The following is a 25014-nucleotide window of genomic DNA, read 5'->3' on the forward strand; positions in this document are numbered from 1 at the left end:
TCACTCTTTTGTGAGGAACATGTTGAGAATCACAGTGTGGAAGTGAGCACTGGCGTTGAGGAGGCTGGAGATCAAGTGATGGCTGGAGATCATGTGATGGTCATCTGTGACAAGATCGTTGACAGTTAGAAATCTGCATATGTCTACTTATTTTAACTGTTTTTCTATTAATGTGTTCCCAAATAATATGCCCTTAACTTTAAGATTATTTTAGTGCTACAAAGCTTGAAGGAATCTGGACCCTGATCTGATACGATAGTCTTAGTGCCTATAACAACTCACCAGCCATCTCCATGGCAACCTCTGAGAACATGTTTTCCAACACCTGGATGAAGGACCACTTGTCAGCAGAGGATAACACCTCACACACCTGCTGCACCATCTTGACGGGCCGGTTCATGGAGTGCCCCTCCTTCTCACACACCTGAGAGGGGGAACCAGAAATGTCAGTAGCTCAGGCCGGTTCAGGCAGTACCTTCCGTTAAGTGGGCACAAAATGGGGGAAATGTGTCTCTTAGGTTAAAAGATACCGGAACCCTAGAGCAGATAATAAAGTTATTTAGCAGCAGTGACTGACCAGTACGAGGTACACAATGAGTCGTGAGATCTCAAACAGGCGTCCATTGAGGGCCTTGCTGGCCAGCACGCTGCAGCACAAGCTGTTCCCACACAGGAGGAACAGACGAGCCACATTCTCCATGTGCCATGCCTGGGGGAGGACTGGAGGCCAACAGAACCAGCACAAAACAAAACAACTGTCATTCATACACACAGCATTCACACTTTACATTAACATTTTTGACATTTAGCAGACGCCTTTATCCAAAGCGACTTACAAGCGAAGTACATTTATCGCATGCCCGGTACACACATAAAGATAATCTGGCCGATTTTGGCCCGATTTCCCCCCTTCCGACCAAGGACAGCAAACGCCCGATTATCGGATGGCTCTAAAGATTATCCTACAAGATTATCCTGTGGTGTGAGGTGTGTTAAGAATCAATTTCTCCCGACAATCTGCTCGGAAAATGGTCGGGGCCGACGATCGTAAATATTAAACGTGTTCAATATTTACGATCAAAAGTCTTATTGTCTGTGGTCAAAACTGACAACTCCCAAGTCCGATTGTGACGTGGAATGGAATGTAGCCACTCAAGAAGCGAGCTGACTTCTTCTTTTCGTTCTTCTGCACTTTATTTTCCCTGTAGCACATGGCTGCCTCTACAGGTCAGTCAGGGTACTACTACCCTGTTCACGCAAGACTCCAGACTGTCGGAGGACAGATCTTTATGCATGTGGTTGTATATTGGAGCACACCACACACAATACGATCAAGACTGTTCAATCCATGATTTTTTATCTTCATGTGTGGGGTCCTTCTCAGATAATCAGAAAATCCTTATATGTGTACCAGGCTTAAGGTAAGTGAATCATCTATACATCAGTCATCATCGCACCATTTGCTTAGTGAAATCTATAATCCTATGGTAATGGTACATACTGTACGTGTGGACTGACCAGACATACAGTATATACAGTATACAGACAAAAGAGTGTAAAAGGTTTGTCTACCATTCCTGGGTGTGTAAAATATAATCATTAAAAGTTGCCAAGTCCTCTGGGCTACTGCAGTTACCTATGAGCTCCTCCAGGATGGCCATTATGGTGTCGGTGGTCCAATCTTTGGCTTCCGGGTCGCTGTGTAGCAGGTTGAGAGCCTTGGCCAGGTTCATCAGGCCAGCACGCAGCTGCTCCCTCTCCTGCCAGCGTAGCCAACCTGGAAAGAGCACAAACAGCCGGAAAGAGCCTTGCAACTCTGGCCAACCAAAAAACAAGCATTTCATTTGTTATTATTAACATTAGAATTTCACCATGTAATTACTAACAAGTGATTTATATACTGTACAAAAGTGCAACCAGTTTTTTTAAGGTAGAAACCGAGAAGGCCCATGTTGTCCCTCTCACCGTCTGGTAGCAGTGGTCCGTAGAGGATGAACAGCAGCCGGGCTTGGTTGACAATGGGCCAGGGTTTCAGGATGCGGGTCAGCCAGAACAGAGTGTCCTTGTCGTTCTTCCAGGGGTCCAACAGAACCTGTCTGCAGAACAGACGGATCTGTTGCTCCAACAGCTGATATGAACCTGAGGGAGAAAAAAGACATACGGATCACTCACGTCTCTCACACTCTTTCAATTAGCCTTTCTGTTTGTTTCTCTCTCTCTCTTATAGGGACAGACACTCACCTGGCTCTCCTGTGACCACTGACATGATTTTCTGGGGTAGTTTTGTGAAGTCGCACAGGAAGTTGAAAACTCTGGGCCACTCCAGCTCATCCCAGCCGGCTATCAATGTCTGTCAGTCAAACATTAACCATCTCAATACAGGATTCAGCCTTTGATATTAAATTGTCTGATGTTCTTTGTAACTAGGCTCTCACCTGTAGAAACGCTCCATAGCTGGAGAAGCCTTGGCATTGCACTGATGTAATGCACTCTTCCATCATGAAGCAAGGAACCTGAGTGGGAGGTAACAACTATGTTAGTCTAAGTAAGGTTAACTAGAAAATAACAATCTATTCAATGTTGTCAACTGTTTGGTTTGTTTAGAAATGTGAGAATGTTTGTAGAGCACACACAGCTAAACATTGCCTCATCTGTCCTCCCTCACCTCTCTGTCTTACCTGTGAAAACTTGCTATATATGAACGTTAGCCTATCCTTTGTTGGCAGCAAGAGGGTACATCTCTTGAACAATAAACCTGAAACGATGAGCAAAAACAACAAGAATGTAACATAGTGACTATATTTGCCAACCAGGACCACTTGCTTTCCTCATCGGACCCCCTATGAAAGGAGATAGAAATAATACTTTGGTCTATCTACCTGATAAAGAATTACAGCAGAAATAATGTGGCTCTGAATATTAGTTTATTATAAACATGTGTGTTCTTGGCCAACCAACTAAGTAAAATAAAGGTAAATTAATCAAATAAAGCTGTTGAGGAGCCTCTCACCCAGCGATGTGTAGTGTTCTAGTGAGGACACCTCGGTGGAGTGATGACACCCCTGTACGATGATCCTCTCCCTCCAGGTCTGAGTGGAGACATAGCCCATGATGCGGCGACTGATGGCCTTGGACACCATGCTCAACACACTGATCTGCGACACTTTACCACAACAAACAATGAGGCAGGGAGAAACATCTCATTAATTCAGATGCACGTCATTGAAGCTATACATATTTAAGACCATTTAGTACCCTGCCCCTGGTAACGGCTTCAATCAGAATAGTTAAGCCTCATAGATATGTCTCAATAATCATAATTCACCCATCCTGAAAAATGTCCAAAGCAAACAGAACCCACCAGAGAGTCTGTCCAGGATCATGTCAAAGACCTTGGGGTCCAGCCGCTCAAAGAAACAGTCGCTGGCCCGAACCTGACGACACTGACTGCGGGTCGTCATGGTTCTGACGGGATACGGGTGATCACGGGTCACCGTGAATTTCCTTGTCACTTCCGCCATAATAACTGGAATACTGTCAAGCCTTTATTGTCCCACAGATAATCTAGAAGCGAAAGGAAATAGCTAGTTAGTTAAACTTGGTGGTTAGCCACAAACTGAAAAGTTGCTGGCTAGCATAGCTGCATGAACTTACCCAGCTGAGGAGAATGGCACTTGTCAATAAACCTTTGAAATTGTTTTAAATGCTCCTTCACATGCTGTTATGTGTTCAGGTAAATATTGACACCACTGACATGAGACAATATAATATAGATGCTATAATATATCTAAACTAAAGTCACCGACAGTTTTACCTCAGCCGGCGAGCTGCTATTGAGCTTGTGTGCTGCACAGTTCCTGCTCCCTCGCGAGGACACTCGCTGAACAACAAGGGGTGCGTTCGTAACTACGCTCTGGAAGAGCGCGTCATCGTAAGCGCGTCGGTAAGTAACCGCGTCATCGTAAGCGCGTCGGTAAGTAACCGCGAGAAACCGCCAGATTTTGAAGGATCTTAAAAACACGGCGACATTTTATAGGACATTTAACGAACAATAATTTGAACACGCAATTGATAAGAAGAAGAAGAAGAATTACAAATACAATGGCAAATGCAGCTCAGGTGAGAATTTCGAAATATTATTAATGAACATGTTATAGTTTTCAGATGTGTATTTATTATTTAGGTTGTTGCATGTGTTACACGGCTGTTTCGCACGTAGTTTGTTCATCTGGCTTGGCTAATTGGGTAATCCTATGTGGTTTAGCGTTATCAGAGATATTAGAGAGATATTAGATTAGATTCAACTTTATTGTCATTGCTGAGTACAAGTACCAACAACAAAATGCAGTTATGCATATAACCAGAAGTGCAAATAGTGACAAAACAAAGATAATGATGTACAGCTGGCAGGGCTAAAAAACGCCGCGTTGTCTTCAACCACTTAATGTAATTTAAAAGTTCACAATAGATACATTCTCAGATGTCTACCGATTACTTATCCCCCTATTTTTATTGCTTGTTTTCTTGTTTTTGAGAGCTGACTTTTTGCAGGCGCCGAGCTGTACGTGGTCCCGAGCAGAGGGATGACTGGCCACCAACGGAGCTGTCCGTGTCTGACCACTGGGGGTTGGACACAACACTGGACACTACACTACACTGGACACAACACTGAACACTACACTGGACACTGGACACAACACTGAACACTACACTACACTGGACACAACACTGAACACTACACTACACTGGACACAACACTGAACACTACACTACACTGGACACAACACTGAACACTACACTACACTGGACACTGGACACAACACTACACTGGACACAACACTGAACACTACACTGGACACTGGACACAACACTGAACACTACACTACACTGGACACTGGACACAACACTGAACACTACACTGGACACTGGACACAACACTGAACACTACACTACACTGGACACTGGACACAACACTGAACACTACACTGGACACTGGACACAACACTGAACACTACACTGGACACTGGACACAACACTGAACACTACACTACACTGGACACTGAACATCTGTCATTACGTGAAGCGCATTGAGTCGCATCTTGTAAGAAATGCGCTATACAAATAAAACTTGAATTGATTTGATCCCTTGTACACTTTTTTGGGCATTTGTGTTGCAACACACCTGTACATTGTGCACTCTACCCTAAGGCCCTTATTTTACTCTAGACAGAAGGGTCGTAACACTTGTTATTAATTCCATTTGGTATACCTCAAACTTTCTTGCATTTCTGGTGTTTGCATTTTACATATTCTAAATATATGCTATCTATTCAAACTAACAACCCAGCAACACACACACATGCACGTAGGCAGGCACACACACGCACGCACGCGCACACACGCACGCGCACACGCACACACATTTCTCTAATGAGAAAATTCATAAGCGGAATGAATGTGCATACCCTCCATGGTATTTCACCAGCAGAAAGTACTGGGAGTCTTTTGACATTTCAATTATGGTTCACAATATGAAAGTATGATGTATTTTCAGTCATCCACTGAATTTACTGGGCAGCTCAAACAAGATGGACAGCATTTTTTCCAACCGTAAATTGGTACTATGCCCCTTACTCGCTTGCACATCATTTCCAGATGTTTCAAGGCACTATTTTCTAGAGATGGTAGTGAGTAAGTATGATTCAAGCCACATTCTGAGAAATAGCATGGCTGTTTGTTACACATTTCAGGTGTTATCTTCACTGCGTATATTACTGTAGTACTGTATTGTATTGTATAGTAATTACTGCCTAACGCCTATAGGAGCCGTTTTACCCGAATGTCTTGAAAGTGTAATCATTTGTATGTTCTGCTGCTAATATTGCTGGTATTTATGCCATGCTATCAGGAGTCCTACCACCACTGGCGGACTCAGTGGGAGGGCAGGGGGGGCGACTGCCCCTCCTGGTGCCCCCACGGTTGAAAAACGTCTCCTTTAAGTGCCCTTTTGAGTGGCGAAAATTAGAGGATGTGCCCTATTGGTGCCCCTCCAATGGTCTAAACTTGACCATGTGCCCCCACAGTTGAAAAACGTCGCACTAAAGTGCCCTTTTGAGTGGCAAAATTAGAGGATGTGCCCTCTATTGGCTGCCCTTCCAATGGTCTAAACTTGGAATGGACTTTATTTGTCATTGCTACAGTACAGGTACCAAACAACGAAATTTAGGAAAAATTCAACTTGACCATGTGCACTGATGGGGTCCCATGTTGTGCAGTAGGTGCCCTTTTTTTATTTTCGCCCCTGCCCTTCAAACAGCCTGAGTCCGCCACTGCCTACCACTCTCATTGTTGATAGGTTGCTTTATAATGTATCAGGTGAGCAGACGAGCTCAGTAGGCCTATGGCTACTGGGTGGTTCATTATCGTGACACAACAATCGTGGGGAAACGTTGCAATAGCCTGATAATGACTGACAAAAAGCGGATGGCATAATAATCTGTACCTTCAGATGATAATATGGTCAACGCAAACATACAATGAAGGTTTTAGATATGCCTTTGTGAATGAATAGCCTATGTTCGGTTTAAATCCCGTGCTCACATGATCCAATTACGCTGAAAATGGTCAGGGAAATCAAAGTGACAGCCCAGTAGAAAGAATGCGACACGAACATAACAAATATAGTAGTTTTTGGGGTGAAAAGTGATTATTGATTTATTATGGGTTACACTTTTGTCCACGTTTTCAGTGCCGTCAAAGCAGACAATGATGACAGACCCTTAAACAGAATGCAGCATATTTTCTTTTGATTTTCTGTCTAGCTTTACTAGAGGCACACATAATTCCATACCGAGAGAGAAAAAAAAGGGGAATTAGCAACATAATGATTGATTAGGTTACTGAATTTATCCCAGTCCAAAGAGATAGTCCAACAGGCCCGGAGCCGCGTGCATTTCCATGCGCACGCGAGAAAGAGAGAGAGAGAGAGAGAGAGAGAGAGAGAGAGAGAGAGAGAGAGAGAGAGAGAGAGAGAGAGAGAGAGAGAGAGAGAGAGAGAGAGAGAGAGAGAGAGAGAGAGAGAGAGAGAGAGAGAGAGAGAGAGAGAGAGAGAGAGAGAGAGAGAGAGAGAGAGAGAGAGAGAGAGAGAGAGAGAGAGAGAGAGAGAGAGAGAGAGAGAGAGAGAGAGAGAGCGAGCGAGCGAGAGAGAGAGAGAGAGAGAGAGAGAGAGAGAGAGAGAGATCGGGGGAGGGAGAGATAGTGGGGGTGATGAAGCGTTAGGTTATTGTAACATAGGTCGTCAAACTGGGAAAACAGACGTGAGAATGGCAGATAATACTAACGGCAATCACAGGACCTCGACAGTTATTGTTTTTAGTGGCCTTTTTTTATGATACATAGTTAGTGGCATTCAATCAAAAAGAGAATTAGCGTCAAAGAAAAGAAGATCGCGTGGGTTTCGCACACACGCACAACTCCATAGGCTACCAACAACATGATGTAATTAATAGCTATGCTCTATCGCTTGAAATCCAATTTAATTTCAAACTGAAATGATTGGATCAAACATTTTGAATGGAGGGGCAAATCAAGACTATGGGCTCCGCGCGCGCGGCTGAGGCGCTGTAGTTCCAGATGCACGACCGTCTTCTAAATGTGCTACTACTTTGGATGGCTCCAGCTGGGGACGGAGAGCTTATGAGCGGAGCTTTGACAGACATGTGCAGTCGGGAGCAGCAATAATACCCCGCATCGCACAGGAACCAGCGCCAGCGGTCTGTGATTCTGCAATAAAGGGGCTGATAAAAGCAATAAATTGTTCTGTAAATAAGTGATCCATTGCGCCATGGGCGACGAGGCGTCCAACTTCAGGGGAAGCAGCACAGGCGAGTGTCTACCTATCACTCGGATATTTTAACGATTGGGGTAAAGATCAAAGCAAAAAACCTAGGGAAGCATTTTGCTTTCAGGAAAAGAGATTAACTTTTGTTTTTGGATTGAATTTGATAACCTTAAAAAATGAGAACGACACTTTTTTGGATGAAATGAGTCCCCGCATCTCTGCTTGACATTACCACTGTGATAGTTAGAGAGAGATGTTTTTATTTAGAACACCGAATCTAGAATCAGACTGCACTGGACTTGGTCACTTTTGTATCCATTACCACAGGGGTACGGAGAAGTGACAATGGACATTAAAACGGTTTGTCAAGTCAAAGAATACATAGCCATATTGTTCCTTTTTCAATAAGTTGAACTATAAAAAGGGATATTTTAATTTTGCACTATGATGGAACCACCACCACCATGCTCGAAGAAGAGCCTCTCTCTCTCGCTGCCCGTTCCCCGGGAAGGGCAGGCGACCCTGAAGCCTCCGCAACATCTCTGGAGGCAGCCGCGGACCCCCATCAAGATCAAACACCGGGGATACTCCGACACAGACCGGCAGCACCACCGGCAGATCGAGCGCTCTAATGCAATGGACACCAGCGACAGACCGGGGCTTAAGAAGTCTCGCATGTCCTGGCCATCCTCGTTCCATGGAACGACGAACACATCCATCGGCAATTGTGTAGGAAATAAACGGTATGATGGGGTGTCCAACATTTCCTAACAGTTTAGGCGCATATGCATACATGGGGGGGCATTTAATGACTGCATGATACTCTTATGTTCGAGCATGCCTGAAGGGTTAACTGATATGAAGTGCTTTGTATTGGGAGGCGGGTAGCGTGGGTTCTCGGTGGTGATGCGTTATGCGTCTTGGATATGTCAGAGAACATGAGTTTGAAGCGCTCGCGGAGTCCGACTGTGCAAACCAGCCCACCACCCACTCAAAAACAGGAATGACACGGGCAATATCAATAATGTCTTATAGAGTGTGTTTTTGTTAAACACATTTTGTTAGAACAGAAAGACACAGTTGTGTTGCGCGTTTGCAATGGTCCAGTGGGTGCATTCGTGCGTGCATAATGGTAATAATGTCTCCCAAACCACTTCTCGCGTTTTGTCACTTCTGTGTAGTATAGCCTACACACAGAATGACTTTAGACGTCATTCATGGGTGCACTTCATACAGGTGGCATCTCCTGAGGTAGAGATTCTCAATTCCAGTGTCAGAAGGTCACAGTGTTTGGTGCTTTGATTGATTGATTGAAAACTTTATTAGAAGATTTGCAGAAGTAGGTACATGAAAGTACATATTACATACAAGGTCAACTAACAGGATAAAAGCCCAAGAAAGCCACTGGCTTATTTCAATTGGGGTCCTTGATTCTCAATTCATCGTTATCGTAATTCATGCTCACTACGAATTGAATTGAAATGTTCATTTGAAATTAGCCAGCAGAGAATAAACATCGATAAACTTAATATTACTGCAATAGGGTTTCATATTCTATGACTGACATATGGACCTTAATCCAGTGGTTTTAGAATCACCATAGATCCTGACTTATTTTTGGTTTCTGAGTTATTTTCTGTAATTTAGACAGTATCAGTGGCAATGGAATGTATACTCTGGACGAAAATGTATTGATACTGAAAATGACAATTGGATTTGCCAAGGAAAACATCTAGACTACAAAAGTCGCAATATCCATTCCATACCTCATCAATATGACAATGATGACTTGGCTTCTCTTGGACCTCTATAGTAAATGGCATTCCCTCTGGCATCAAGTGCTGATTGACTGTATATTACAGTGGAAATTAGATGAACCTGTCCTCTATATGATTAGAATTAATTTTGATGTATTTAGATCCACAGTTTAAGTGTATGTTCACAAATCTATGACAGTTTATCTGTGATTGTGTTTGTGTGTAAGAGAGAGAGAGAGGTGCACACACACACACACACACACACACACACACACACACACACACACACACACACACACACACCCACACACCCACTCACCACTGGTGGCTGGTGGAGAAATGGGGTGGACAGGCTCATTGTAATGGATGGAACAGAATGAGGAATGGAATCAAAAACATATCAAACCCATGTGTTTTGATACCATTCCACTCCAGTGAGCCCATTTCTCCATCCACCAGCCGCCACTGACACACACAGCCTGGTACCCCCAGATGTTCCTTATGGATGAGTGTGGGCGTGAAAGAGTGTGCTGGAGTGTTTGTGGCTCCATAGTGTAGCTCTCTCTCTCTCCTTCTATGTCGCTAAGAGAGGGCAAATCGGTGGCTTCCGGAACCGCAGCACAGTAAACAGGGTGATTATTACAGTAATAATACAGCCCTGTGGGAGTAGTGGGTCCCAAGAGGGTGCTGGGAGCCCAGTTCTGGCTTCCTTCCTGTCAGGTTTCTTCTGTGCCACAAAACGGCCCGCACGGCAGGCTCCTGGGAGTAGGGCCAGCTCAGGCTGACTGGAGTGGAAAGGCTGATTTGTATTCTAGTCCCTAGGACACGCTCAGAGCGAATCCAACATTAGTGCAGTGGGGCTGACTCTTACTGTGGGTGGCGCAGCGCAGAGAGAGAGAGAGAGAGAGAGAGAGAGAGAGCCTATAGCCGGCTTGCAATGTCTGCTTGTGTGTGTTTGCACTTTGATAAACAGACTGTGTATGTGTGCAAGGTTAGAAATACTGTATGTCTGTTTACTTGTACATGTGCACTTAAGGTCATTAGTGAAACGGTGTGCATCTGTTTGTGGGGGGTTTTGTTGAGGAAATGATCAGGCGTGCACTGTATGTGTAAATGTGTGTGTGCGAAGAAATATACTATGAGTGGTTTATGTGATCTGTATTTTTATTCGTGTAATCTGTGGGGTGTGTGTGTGTGTGTGTGTGTGTGTGTGTGTGTGTGGGTGGGTTGGTGGTGGTGGTGGTGGTGGGGGGGGGGGGGAGTTGGCCGCAGGATGGTGTGAGCTGTATGTGGATGGTAATCAGGGCTGCTTTATCTCTGTTCATATCTGAGGGGGTTGGGTTGGGATGACTTCCGCTGTGTTGCAAGGTTTTATTTTCTTTATTTTAATTTATTAGTGCAATATTCTACCTCCACACTGACATCTGAATAAAAAAAAGCTGTGAGCTTGGTGCTTGTGCCTCTCGCTGGATTCATGAAGCTTTATTACCATTGTATTTGGATCCGGCAGCTCCTTGTAGCCCTGGGCTGTAGCTTCCTTTGGGAGGAGTAAGGAGTGCAGCTTCACACACAGTTCCTCTCTTACTTCACTGCTGCTGATGGCAAATGCTGTAGCTCTTATTTACATGCTTTGGCTGTGTTCGAGCATTTGGGTTGAGGAGCAGCCTTCTTCTCCCTTTTTACAGTCTGGGGTCAGGTTCTGGTCAGTGTCCAGCCAACCCTGATGTCTGAGCCATGCAGCCGGGTCACTCACTTCGGGGCGAGACAGTTCTGGAAAAAAATCTGATTAGCTGGGATTGATAAAAAAACGAAAGTTTGTTTGTATTCCTATGTTGGTTGGTTGGTTTAACAGAGGCAAGGATGTAGAGACTAATATGCTGGCAGCCCAACTATAGTTTCATAATTATTTAAAAAGGTTAAGTGGTTTGAGTAGTGCCTTGCATCTCCCCAAATGTGTCAGACTGTTCATCTCTTCTGTTTCTCTCAGTCTGCATAAGACAGTCTGTCAAGCTCTTTGTCGCTGACTGGGAAGTTACCACAGAAGTAAGATGACCGACACAGAACAGTGGAACAGCTCTGCTCGTAGTTCTGTTGCTATGGTTACTTGTTTTGTGGATGTGTATAATAGATAGACATTTACCCAAAAAGGCAAAGCCTCAAGCCACTGATGGGTATTATTGTATGATGTTTTTGGCACATACCATCAAGCATACATTATGAGTTGTGTGGTTATGTAGTGATAACTGAATAACAATTTTCTGTTGCCTGCTGAAAACCCCTTTGGTGCTAAGTCAGAGAGCTCTGTAAGTATATCTTAGCTATTCACTCCTTTCCAATAATTTCAACCCCTCTCTTCCTCCGGCTACATGCATTTTTTTCTCTGTCTCCCGAGCCTGTATCCAAGGGCGAGCTGCAAGCTCTGTGCTGTTCTTTTGGCTGCTGATTGGCTCGCTGCCATGATCATTTAGTTCTTAATTCGATACACCTACAATTAATTACTGCCACAACTGCATTGTTGTACTTCCAGGCTAGATGTACGGTACAGTGAACCTCTGCATCTCCACTCCTGATTCCTGTATTGACTGCTAGTTCAGATATAGGTTGTGTGTTCCCCTGCACACCCAGTGTGTTTTCTTTCAACCTTCAGTTCTAATTAGTGTCTCAGGGCTGTTCATTTAGCTGTACTGTATCTGTTCACTCAAGCTGATCCTGGAATCCCAGCCCGGTATCCCTGTAGGTCCCTATCTCTGACACCGAACTGGTTGTTTTCACTAGCGGTCCTACGGGCATCCTCCAGGGCTCCTCCGCATAGACTCTTCCTGCTGATTACCTCACTGTCTCCACAGAGGCACCCGAAGGCTGTTCCCTCTGTATATCCAGAACAGCTAACCAGAACCTCTTCTGCTTCCCACAGTGTATGTGGCATTCATTCTTTTCACAATTTTACACTTGACCTCCAGTAACTGTAGTCTTCTATTATCTTGAACCTTGAATACAGTGGTTGTCTCCAGTGGCTTCTCTCCCTCCACACTCAGAATATCAGCTAGTCACTCTGCCGTACCCTGTCATTCTCCTGTTCTTCGATAAGCTCCTGTCTACTCTTTTCAATTCGATTTTATCTAATAATATTGTTATATACTTCTTTGTCTGCTGTAATTACTTTCCCTGTGCTGGTCTATTCTCCCATCATCTTATTTCATTGTTATAAAAAGCCGTTATTACTACTATCTATGCTATCTCTCATTTTCTCTCCTTTCCGTTGTCTCTCCATTGTGAAGTCCTCCTCATTGGTTCCCTGACGCCTCTCAGATTGTCTCTGATAGCCTTATTCTTTCTGTTTAATCACACAGCTCCTCTATCTAAATAATTTCTTCCCACTCCTCCTCTTGTCCACTGAGATCATCATCTGCTCGCTAGCAGACTATCTCTTCACTGAACCATTTCTGAATCTCAATCTCTCCATATCCCAAGTGGTAGAATGAACTGCCCACCATTAACATCCTGCCTAGCTTTATCACGTCTCAAGGTCCCCTTAAAGGCACATCTCTGTAAATGATACAACTGCATTATCTCTTTCCTGCCATGTTTTCTAAACCCCCTAAGCCTGGAGACATGAACTCTACAGCATTGTTCTGACAATACTAAAAAGCCTCCTCAAATGAACACTTTTATGGCCTCCCATTAAAGGGATAGTTCACACAAATGACAAATGAAAGTTCTTTGCGGACCCAAAGAGGACTATTATTATTATTATTATTATTATTATTATTATTATCATCATCATCATCATCATCATCACCATCATCATCATCATCATCATCATCATCCTCGTCATCATCATTATCATCATCATCATTATCATTATCATGTTCATTAAGAATAGTATTCCACCTGATATTACCAATCGTATTATTGTAAATGGTGCCAGACCAGTTTGGACTGGGTGAGTCACAGAATTGCTGCTGAGCAAATAATGGCTCTGCAGGGGTGATATTATTTTACTCTCACCGAAATGTCAATTTGAAAAAGTCTAAGAAAGCCTGACTTCCAAGGTTTCCAAGCAAATAACATGTCCATTTCACAGAGGCCAAGTCATACTCTCTCTCGACCTGTAATATTATTTAATCGTCCGGATCCTCCTGTGTGACACTGCCAGGTACTTCATCTGGAACAAGATTCCAGAGCAATGTAGAGGTGTGAAGAGTGTTGTGGCTCCCTTGTTGCCCAGTGAACGAGAAAGCCCACCTGAATCCACGAGAACCGTAGTGGCCCACAATCCCATTCTCACATTGTATTGTTGCAGCGCCAAGTGACGCCAACGAGGGGATGACCCTGTGGAGTGTGCTTCAGGCAGCTGTCTCCATGGAGCATGGAGAGACACTCCGGTGTCAGCTGCATAGCAGGATATCCCCTCACAAACCCAGTCATAGTGGAGCAGAAAGAACAAACACAATACCTGTCGGGCAGAGCAGAATGGAGAACTAATGCAAGGTACTGAAGGGACCACACACAGACAGAGAAAGAGTACCCAGTTTACATCCGGAACTCCAAACAAATCAGTGCAGAGCGGGGTGAATTACGGCACCTGGGGACAAGGCCCAGCACGGCAGGCAGACATGAAAAGATAGGGTGTATTGAATAGGCAGGCGGTGCCAGCGAGGCATTACTTCCTGTCTTGCTAGGCGAAACACGATGCCTCCCAGGATACATGCATACTGGCAGGACCTCAGACTCCAATTCACTGGATAATTAGGAGAAAGTGTCAGCTCTGCTTACAGTAGAAGGACAGATGGCAGTGATATATGCCACAGACTGCCATACTGTACCCTCTGGCTTCAGCCACAGCAAGACTGTAGTGTCATATTTAACATCTTTGTCATGACATGATTCATATGTTGTTTTGTGAACATTGGGTTGAGTTCTTGTTCTTGTCTGTTGGATGAAGGATGGAATGGAGGTTGAAGGATAAAGTATAGGGTGAAGAATGAAGATGATGATGGAGGTATCTGCCTTGGCCTGTCTTGGTCTTACTCTTCTCTGGTTGTAGGTGAACTGGACTGGAAACGACTGGAACTCTGACTCACTATTATTATATAACCAGCAGACAAATAGCATTATTTCTGAAATATAAAGATATACTGTTGTGATAGCACCAATTGTCAAGTGCACCACCCGCTATTCAATACATCCTATCTTTTCTAAATGGATGCGACTAACGTATCAAGATTAAATGTGTTGGTATTGATAGGTTGATCATATTTGCAATAGAAAAATATTCACAGAATATGTTCCATGCTTTTGAACTCTTCATATTTCGCCTCAGTTTGATGGGTGATGTTGAGTGGATGTCTGCCTGTGTGTGTATATGTATGAGTGCATGTGTGTGTGGGTGGATGTTTGAGCATGTGTGTATGAGTGCAGTGGGGTGTACTGTACCATACTCTCTCTTTGTTGTGAGACAGAAAATGGATTGCTAATGCTAAGGCCCCAGCATGATTCAGATATCCAGCAATACAATACTGTATGGCTGAGGAATATAGAACAGCACTTGCAAGACATACAGTCTGTACAAGGTTAGTGGGAACAGTCAAGGATTCTACATTATGCATGAGGTGCCTTGTGATGTATAGCTATACTGTACCTGACTGCAAGATACAGTCTAAGGGGGTAACACACACCCATGTTCCTCCCACAGGAGAGTGAAGCACTTATACAAGTCTTGCCCTCTGCTAGGTGGTTGGCTAGGTGTGAATGCAGCGTAGGTCATGTAGGTCATTTAGACTCACCAGCCAGGTGATTTGATGATAAAAAAGCTATGCCCTGAGGATTAAGGATGGTGTTCACAGTTGATGCAGTACTTGTCAGTTTGAGACCTGGGTCCTTTTCAAAATACCATGACGTTTTTGTCCTGGGCATGGGCCATGGCATGAGTATTTCAGCAGCAGAACCATGCTCCACTCCACTGCGACTGACAGTTAGTGCAGGTCACTTGCAGAGAGCCGGAATTGTATTTCGGGTGATGCTGAGGCAAGCCAGAGGCTGTCTTTGACTCTGATACACAACTAATTAATTAACATCAGTGGTGAGCAGTCCTGGACTCTTTCTCCCTGTGACATTCCCCTTTATAGTCCACTCTCACATCATCTCCTCTATATAGATACAGTATATCTCCCAACACCAAAACACACAAACACAGACAGACATTCTCACACACGTACTCAGGCACACACGCACACACACACGCAAGCACGCACGCACGCACGCACGCACGCACGCACGCACGCACACACGCACGCACGCACGCACGCACGCACGCACGCACGCACGCACGCACACACACACACACACACACACACACACACACACACACACACACACACACACACACACACACACACACACACACACACACACACACACACTTGTGTGATCTGATTTTTTGGCTATGTACTCATTGCTGGTGTATTCCAATGTCTGGCCATACTAGATAAGATATCATACCTTTTAGAGACAGGATTATTTTTCCTGCTAATTATTTACAGTGTTAATTATATGGTTCATGATATCATGTTAATTGCTTATGGTAGTGGGGAGGTGTACCAGCTTTTGCTCATGAGCGCTAATTTTAGACCTAGTGGCAGAAAATATAAAAGAAAATCCTGGAGCGTCACATTAATGGAGTAATTAAGTGAATGAGGAGGACGTTAGCAGCACCAGGCATCTCTTTCACTTCAGCCTCCTCTCTGTGTGCTCCTAAGATTCTAACCACCAGTGACAGATGAAGGCATGTGTCGTCCTTTTTCTTTAGATCCTGTCTGCTCTGATGGGACGATGGTGGAGGGCAGGTGGGACCACAACAGGGAGAGCGGAGTGGAGAGAAGAGCAGAGGGTGGGTGTGGAGGAGAGTGTGACTTGAGTGCAGAGAGCAGGGGCAGGTGTCGCCACAGATCACTGGCAATCTCAGGTTTTGTCATATTACATTTGAACCAGACTCCATCTGTGATTGGTCCTGTTCCCTATCAGTCATCGGGTCACAGCAGCAACAAGCCAGTAGAGCGGATGTTGAGGCCAGCCCTCTCTGTCAGGGTGCTATAAATAGGAGGAGAGTAGGCCCCAGGCATCATCTGTAATGAGATTAAACCCAACCAGCTTCAGCTCCCAGTGTTTATTGAGCTTTATTTCAGCTTCCTTTCTGTATTTCAATGTGTACAAGAAAGATATTGAGTGTGTCTGCGTTTGCGTGCAAGGCACAGGGGATGCGTAGAACACGTTGTGTATCTTTTGTTTGTGTATCAGTGTGTTTGTGTGTGTGTGTGTGTGTGTGTGTGTGTATATATGTACTGTACATCGAGGATGTGTGTGTAATGTCCTCATTTTGCACCCCTCAGGGCATGGCGCATCTCCTTAAGATGCGCTCGTTATGAGGGGAAAGCATTTGTCACCATAACATTTCGCCATCAGGATGCAACCGCCGAATTGTCATTGCCGGGTTCTCACATTTGAACCAGTTTGCTTTGTATTCTGGTGTTGGCCATTGTTTCTCCAGCATGAGGCGAGAGTTACCACAGTAGTAAGGCTTTTGCCTGGCTATTGTTACTCTAATTCCTGAACTGTGAATGCCATACAGAGTGAGTTCCGCTCTGGCACAGCCATTGTGTGTGTGAGTTTGTGCCCGTATGTGTTAGCGAGCGTTATTGTGAGGCTGAATGTGTCTGGGGACACGGCAGAGTGGGAGACATCCAGTCTGTTTGGACATACTGCTGATTCACAGGCAGCCTATACTCCCTCTCCCTCCAATGTGTTAGAACTGCCTGTTACTAGACAGCTAACTGGATGGAGCTCCCACTGTACCCCAGGCCTCATTAGCCAATCACTGATCCTCCCTCCCTCCATTCTCCTTCAATTACGCTGCTCTCTGATCCCCTGGTCCAGTCTACTCTCAGCCAGCCACAGCCATATCTGCTGTCTCCTTCATCCCACTCTCATTACAGCCGTGACTCCAAACATGATGTCTATAAACACTAATGCAGCGCACTGCTGAGTTCTATTATAAGGACATCCATCAATGGCAACAGCGATATGGAGAGAGAGAGATGAGATGAGAGCAAGAGAGGTGCGGTTGATAGACACGATAGATGTAATTCGGAGAGAGAAGGAGACTCGATGGACTTACAGCAGGGGGCAAATATTATAGAGACTGTAGAAGCAGATGTAGTGTTGTCTATGAACAGATCAATTAGAGTGGATTCATCACAGCATGACACTTCAAAGCTAAAATGAGACCAACTCATATTTCAGACAGAAAGGCAATGAGAGCATTCAACTTTTGGGCTGCAAAAAAAAGAGTAGAATTCAAAGCTGCTTAACCCAGTCAAAGTGATTGAGTGCTCCTGATCATTGAATAGCAGGGACGTGCGGTCAGGGGAGGCAGCGGAGGCAGAGTCTCCACAACCATTGACCTCACCTCACGTCATTGTTGGACAGGTGTAGAGACCCGGACAGCGTTCTGACTGAATAAAAAGCGACTGATGCTCAGAGCCTGGCTGTAGTTGCCAAGGCTTGCCAAGGATGTACTTGCAAAATGTCAAAACAATATGACTTGTGAAGGAGGAGCGGAGACAGAGATGTTGGTTTGTGTTGGGAAACACATTGAAGTCTAAAAGGATCAGCCAATCCCAGTCTCTCAACCTGCAGATCAGTGACTCCTGTGGAGGAAAATGATCCTTTCTTCCTAATAAATTCGGTTGGGTATTGAACTCCATGATTCAGTGCATGAAGACATGTACAAATCTAATAACAATGATTAATAATACTTTTTAATAGAAGCTTGTAGGAGTACAATAGTGTCTCTCTCTAAGAGATAACCAGAGTAAGTCGGGGGAACAAAGAAAAGGGTGCAGTAGGAGAGAAAGCTTCCTATACATTCCATTCCATAAGTCTCTTTCTTGGACTATCTTCCAGTTTCTCAACATTCTGATCCCATGACTTAACTGGGGGTACCTAGGGTTCCCCTTTATCTCTCCTCCCAGCACCTAACCACACATGCATATCCTCCTCTGTATTGTGTTCTTGAATATATGCAATTATAATTATACAAAATGCTCAGTAAATTCAATTATAGTTATACAAAATGATTAATAACTGCAATTATAGTTGTACAAAAGGATTTGCCTTCCACACTCCCAGACAAATCAAAATAATCCAGACAGATTATTTACAGTATTCATTCCATTACTAATGACTGTTTTACTGCTATTGAGGATAATCATAGAGATCTCACTATTGTTAGACTATTACTGATATACACAAGGTTATATAATACCTTTGTTAGATGTTAGATTAATGCCTATTGTATTAATGATAGCTAGTATTAATGATACAATAGGTGGTCATGTATTAATGAAGCATTTACATGATCTTAGTTTTTTTTATTTATGATTCCTAATGTAATGTAATGTAACTCCTACAGTATTATTGTCACACAATTACAGGAGGGGCTGGCTATAAATGAATATAAATGTATTTCTAGTAATACAAACACTGTCATATAAGGAAGAGACACATCATTTAATTCAACACTTCATTCAGTTAAGAGCTATGATCAACACTGAATATTCTGCAATATAAAAAAAATGATTGATAGTTAGATAAAAGCAATTTACTGTGCATGGAAATCAACCGTATGTGATTTCTCACTCAGCTGCACTTTCACCATATCTAGGGCTTGTTATTATGTCACATTATATTAGTAATTATCTATAATATTGGTTTAATACCCTGGCTTCCCCCTTTGTGGTATGAAATTTGTGCAACAAATTGTTTGCCAAGATTGCTGTATTAGAGTGCATTTCACTTTTAAATTGGCTTAGATGTGATGGAATTGGAAGTGGAAATAGATAGATAGATAATTTGGTAGCCCATGGATGGATGGATGGATAGATAGATAGATAGATAGATAGATAGATAGATAGATAGATTCATGGATCGATAGATCATGTGGTAGCCCTTGATAAAGAGAGGTGGAAAAAAGGCAGCTGGAAAGATGGAGGAAGAGATGGTGAGATAGAGAAGAGGGACAGAGTTACACTGACACAAAGGTACCTCTCGATGACTCACACTCTCTCTCTGTCTTTCTCCCTCTCTCTCTTTTTCTCTCTCCCTCTTTCTCTCTCCAGTCTGGATTAAAATAAAAGAGCCCCGGCAGCCCCAGCCTGCACACAGGGAGTTACGTGCTCCATCTCAGAGACAGGGTGATGCGCTAAAAATACTGCTCCTTGTGTGGGCTGCAGCGGGGTGGTTGGGGAGGAGGGGCTGCTTAGAGAGGTGGTTTACACATTACAGATTTGGTGTGCAGAAGTCGAAGATATTAAATGCAATACAGTCAGCATCTATCATGTTTGCAGCCACAAATGGTTCTTAGGGGTTCTTTATGGCACCATTGAGGTGCAACAAAGTCATTTATACAGCAGAACAATTTCATCAAGGTCTCATCAAATAGTCTGACCTAACCCTGTTTTAAGTTTGGATGTCACATGAATCGATTAGTGAGGTATTACAATATAAAGAACCGAAATTCACAATTCCCTAGGAAACATGCTACATTGCTCCCTCCTGTTGCTAGGGAATTGTGGGCAATTATGAATTTCCATTCTTTCTGTTGCATTTTCTCACTAACCGATCTACCTGTTATGTTGGTTTATACTTAATTCAAACTGTATTACATTTGTGCTCATGTTCATGCATGTGTTTTGTTGGGGTGGTTGGTGTGAAATGTGTGCAAACTGTATTTCATCTGTGCTCATGTTCATGCATGTATTTTGTTGGGGTGGTTGGTGTGAAGTGTGTGCATGTTCATGCAGCTGTAAAAAAGCAGTTGAGCAAGGCCATTCACCTTGGAGATATCTTGTGGTTTTAACTTTGAGCTTCGAGTCTACCTGAAACTAGGCTAACTAAAAAAATTATCTACAAAATGGAACCATTCAAGGGTTGTTGGTCTATAAAGTAGAACCATTTAAGATACTTTAGACATAACAAAGGTGCTATACCATGATTCCTAAATGATACCCCTTGTCTCAAAACACAGAACCTTTTTTGGTTCCATATCCCAGTGGTTCTCAAACCTCTCCTCAGGGACCCTCAGCTGCTCCACATATTTGATCTCTTCCACCACCAGCACACCTGATTCAACTAATCAAGTACAAATCATAATTGCTTTGTACTTGATTAGTTGAATCAGGTGTGCTGGTGTTGGAACAGATCAAATGTGCTAGTGTTTAATACACCAGCACACCTGATTCAACTAATCAAGTACAAAGCAATTATGATTTGTACTTGATTAGTTGAATCAGGTGTGCTGGTGCTGGAACAGATCAAATATAAATATAATATATAAATTGTTAGTTCTAAAGGGCTCTGCACACAGCGTGCGATTTCTGTTGCGCGTCAACGTTCCATTTTGAAGTTTGAATGGAAGTCTATGAGAACATCGCATTTACCCACACACGGCCCCGATTTTAATCGCACGGCGAACATTCGATTCCATTCATTTGACAGTGCGACAAAACTCGCACGCCGTATGCTTTGTCCCATTCAAAATGAATGGAATCGAATGTTCGCCGTGCGATTAAAATCGGGGCCGTGTGTGGGTAAATGCGATGTTCTCATAGACTTCCATTCAAACTTCAAAATGGAACGTTGATGCGCAACAGAAATCGCACGCTGTGTGCAGAGCCCTTAAAGGGCTCTGCACACAGCGTGTGATTTCTGTTGCGCGTCAACGTTCCATTTTGAAGTTTGAATGGAAGTCTATGAGAACATCGCATTTACCCACACACGGCCCCGATTTTAATCGCACGGCGAACATTCGATTCCATTCATTTTGAATGGGACAAAGCACACGGCGTGCGAGTTTTGTCGCACTGTCAAATGAATGGAATCGAATGTTCGCCGTGCGATTAAAATCGGGGCCGTGTGTGGGTAAATGCGATGTTCTCATAGACTTCCATTCAAACTTCAAAATGGAATGTTGACGCGCAACAGAAATCGCACGCTGTGTGCAGAGCCCTTTAAGGGCTCTGCACACAGCGTGCGATTTCTGTTGCACGTCAACGTTCCATTTTGAAGTTTGAATGGAAGTCTATGAGAGCATCGCATTTACCCGCACACGGCCCCGATTTTAATCGCACGGCGAACATTCGATTCCATTCATTTTGAATGGGACAAAGCAGTGCGACAAAACTCGCACGCCGTGTGCTTTGTCCCATTCAAAATGAATGGAATCGAATGTTCGCCGTGCGATTAAAATCGGGGCCGTGTGTGGGTAAATGCGATGTTCTCATAGACTTCCATTCAAACTTCAAAATGGAACGTTGACGTGCAACAGAAATCGCACGCTGTGTGCAGAGCCCTTTAGAGTACACTCTTGACTCATTCATAGTCATCTGCACCATACACTGATTGCTTTTTTGAGTAGGGCCACTGAATCTACATTGTAGGAACTGGTCAGTCTGTGATGAGAAGTATATATATATATATATATATATATATATATATATATATATATATATATATATATATGTATATATATGTATATGTATTAGTATATGCATTACATTAATCAACCCCCCCCCCCTCCTCCGCCCCCTCCCCTTGCTAGTGCATGTCTCAGGCGAGTCATAATAGAGAAGATGAACTCCATTAGGCATTAGACACAAATCAATATCACTCAGTCCTTGTTGTGAAAATAAGCCTCTCCCTCTGTGTGCCAAAACATTTATATCTCTCTAGACGGAGGTCTGTACACTCAGTACAAACCATTACATTTTTACAACTGCTAATTTGCGTAGATGTGGTTGCGTAAATGAAGCAGAACACCAATTGAGAGTATTTCTCCATCTGTCTTCTCTCTGGATCGGCGTCTATGTCAGCCTATCCATCTGTTTAGCTGAGACTCAATCTCATGCTCTAGAAACAAATGGAAGGAAATGCAGCTCTTCTCCACAAAAAATGCATGCGCGGCGGTGTACTCTCTGAAGAACGCAGCGCTCATTAGAACAAACACTTGTTCTGACTCCCCCCCCGACATTCCAGTTCAGTAACGCTGCTTAAAGATGCGGATGTTGGAGACACGATTTTAAGTAGTTTCCTTTTACACTAAACGGCCCCTGGATCCGCAGGGATCATTATTTACATATAAAAGGTTAGGGAGCTCAGTGGAGCGAGGGAGCGTGAGAGTGAGGGAGGAGAGAGAGAGAGAGAGAGAGAGAGAGAGAGAGAGAGAGAGAGAGAGAGAGAGAGAGGAGAGAGAGAGAGGGAGAGAGAGAGAGAGGGAGAAAGGGAGGAGAGGGAGAGTTTACGACCATGGTGGTGGTGGTGGTGGTGGTGGTGGTGGTGGTGGTGGTGGGTGTCACTTCTCAGCTGTAATTAGTCAGGTAGCAGCAGGGGGCCAGACCCCCTGGGACTGACACACACTCCCAGCAGAGTCAGGCTAGGGCCATAGCTGAGCACAGCCCTGACTTATAACGTACAGTAGAAAGACTGGCCAACAGAGCCAACGTGGATTAGGCTAGCAGTCTGTAGTATAGAACAGTATACAGTCGAATGACTACTGGATAATGCTGTACATCCGTACATAATGCTGATGTACGGATGTCCTAGTTTGTGCAAAGAAATGTAACGATCACATCAGAGTGGGCTAACATCTAATCTAATATTGGAAATGTAGCCTGTTATAGCCTACAGCATAGCAGAACAGAGGCGAGGCAATCAAGGGTTAAGCATACACAAGGTAAACAGGAAAAATCAGATTTGTGCCTTTGACATGGCTCCTTTGAGAGTTGACGCAGCATTACTGATCTACTGATAGTAATGCAAGGTGATGGGTGTCCCTGGTGGGGTCGGGAGGATACAGACGTTAAGACAAACAACACAGGAACAGAGACCGGAATGACACTGGGGAATGAGGGAGCTGGGAGCGTCTTGTGTGAACTGTTCAATACGGGTAGGTGTTTTTGAACAATGCATTATCCATTTTGTCTGAGTGCTGTCAGGTTTAGTGAGTAGTATTTTACACTGAGGTGAGCCTGTGGGTTTCCAGTTGATCGATGGTCTGATTATTCAGTAGAGTGCATCTAGGGAAAGAATCCCTATCACCAAGGTTAGCCAGGCAAGTGATTTTCTGAGGAATCAGTTCTACAGTATGTGCTTTATAAGCTTCTCCCTGAAAGGATCTGCACTTTCTGTGCCTCCACCGACTCTCTGGTCGGCCGCTCTGGGTAGTGTCTCTGATCCGTTGGGCAGGATAATCTGCTGTAATCCCTGGCTGTTATCTGACTACAGCGCAGTGGACGGGGGAAGCACGGCCGGCCGGGGCACCGGGGCACCACTGGTGACCTGCCTGTCACTCTCAATCTGCTCTGTATACAGTCCCCTCTCTCCCTCCCTCCCTCTCTCCTTCTCTCTTCCTCTCCCCCATCCTGCCCCTGCAGTGTTCCCGGCCTGGCACAGCTCAGCCCTGTGTGAGGCTCCGATGGACAGATGCCCTCCGTGAGCCAGTGGCATGGTGCCAGGGCTGCCCCCTCACAGGCCCAATCAGCCAGTCAGGCAGGGGAAACGGGAGTATTAATGTACAGGCAGGGCCAGAGTCTGTGTCATCATCATCTCTCTTGATCTCTCATGAGGGCTAGCCTGGTGAAACGCAGGGCATGCTGGGTCAGGCGGAGGCGATGAGGCAGCGTTGGTCATGTCACATTTGGGCACCGTGCCCAAAAAGCCTGCCTCTGTGAGAGGAGAGTTCCATAAAAGCCCTATCATCTTGCCAGAGCAGTTGCTGATTCAACAGATTGATTCAATCACACCAATAAATACGTAGTCATGATTATATTATTGGTCCATAAAAGTAGCACCCCTATCTAACCCCCTTCCCCCCCGAACCCCCACTGCCCCCCGCCCACCCCCCCTCCCACACACACACACACACACACACACACACACACACACACACACACACCTAGGCATAGCAATCAGCCAGGTGCTAAATGCGCATGAGGCACAGAGCATGTGGGTTGGGGGGGGGGGGGGGGGCGGTGAGATCTTGGCAGTGGAGGAAGCGGGGGCATGCAGGAAATAACTGTCATCCTCGATTGAGGCTGAGGATACAGGGATGCAGAGGGGGGGGGGGGGGGGGGGTGAGAGGCTGAGGAAGGCTGAGGAAGGTGGATCATTAACTCGAGGACAGGGAGGGAGGTAGAGACAGAGAGGGAAAGAGAAAGTGAATGGTTAAGGAAGGTGTAAGCGAGGGCCTGTGACGGCACTGTGGAGAGGAGAGGAGAGGAGAGGAGAGGAGAGGAGAGGAGAGGAGAGGAGAGGAGAGGAGAGGAGAGGAGAGGAGAGCTTGGAGGAATGGGCTCTGGGGGAAAT

At 44.6% G+C, this 25014-nt stretch overlaps 2 protein-coding genes across 2 annotated transcripts in view; one reads left to right on the plus strand and one right to left on the minus strand.

Moving 5' to 3' along the window:
- LOC308150493 (F-box only protein 47-like) lies at positions 1-3461 on the minus strand (the record flags this gene model as incomplete). Its single annotated transcript, XM_080523317.1, has 9 exons — positions 1-104; positions 283-424; positions 578-720; positions 1637-1777; positions 1966-2139; positions 2242-2350; positions 2679-2755; positions 3011-3163; positions 3362-3461. The coding sequence occupies 9 exons, from the start codon at positions 3459-3461 to the stop codon at positions 1-3; spliced, it is 1143 nt and encodes a 380-aa protein (XP_080379443.1).
- A 4823-nt stretch (positions 3462-8284) lies between these two features.
- The window catches only part of pde4a (phosphodiesterase 4A, cAMP-specific), a gene marked incomplete at both ends in the record, with an annotated part of 35570 nt that continues 18840 nt past the window's right edge, over positions 8285-25014 (plus strand). Inside the window, one exon of the mRNA XM_080523946.1 lies at positions 8285-8583. Within this exon, the coding sequence (XP_080380072.1) occupies positions 8285-8583 (299 nt within the window). The remainder of the gene's footprint in view (positions 8584-25014) is intronic.

This window comes from Nansenia antarctica (genome assembly GCF_963989245.1).
Source record: "Nansenia antarctica genome assembly, chromosome: 2".
NCBI classification, from domain to species: Eukaryota; Metazoa; Chordata; class Actinopteri; order Argentiniformes; family Microstomatidae; genus Nansenia; species Nansenia antarctica.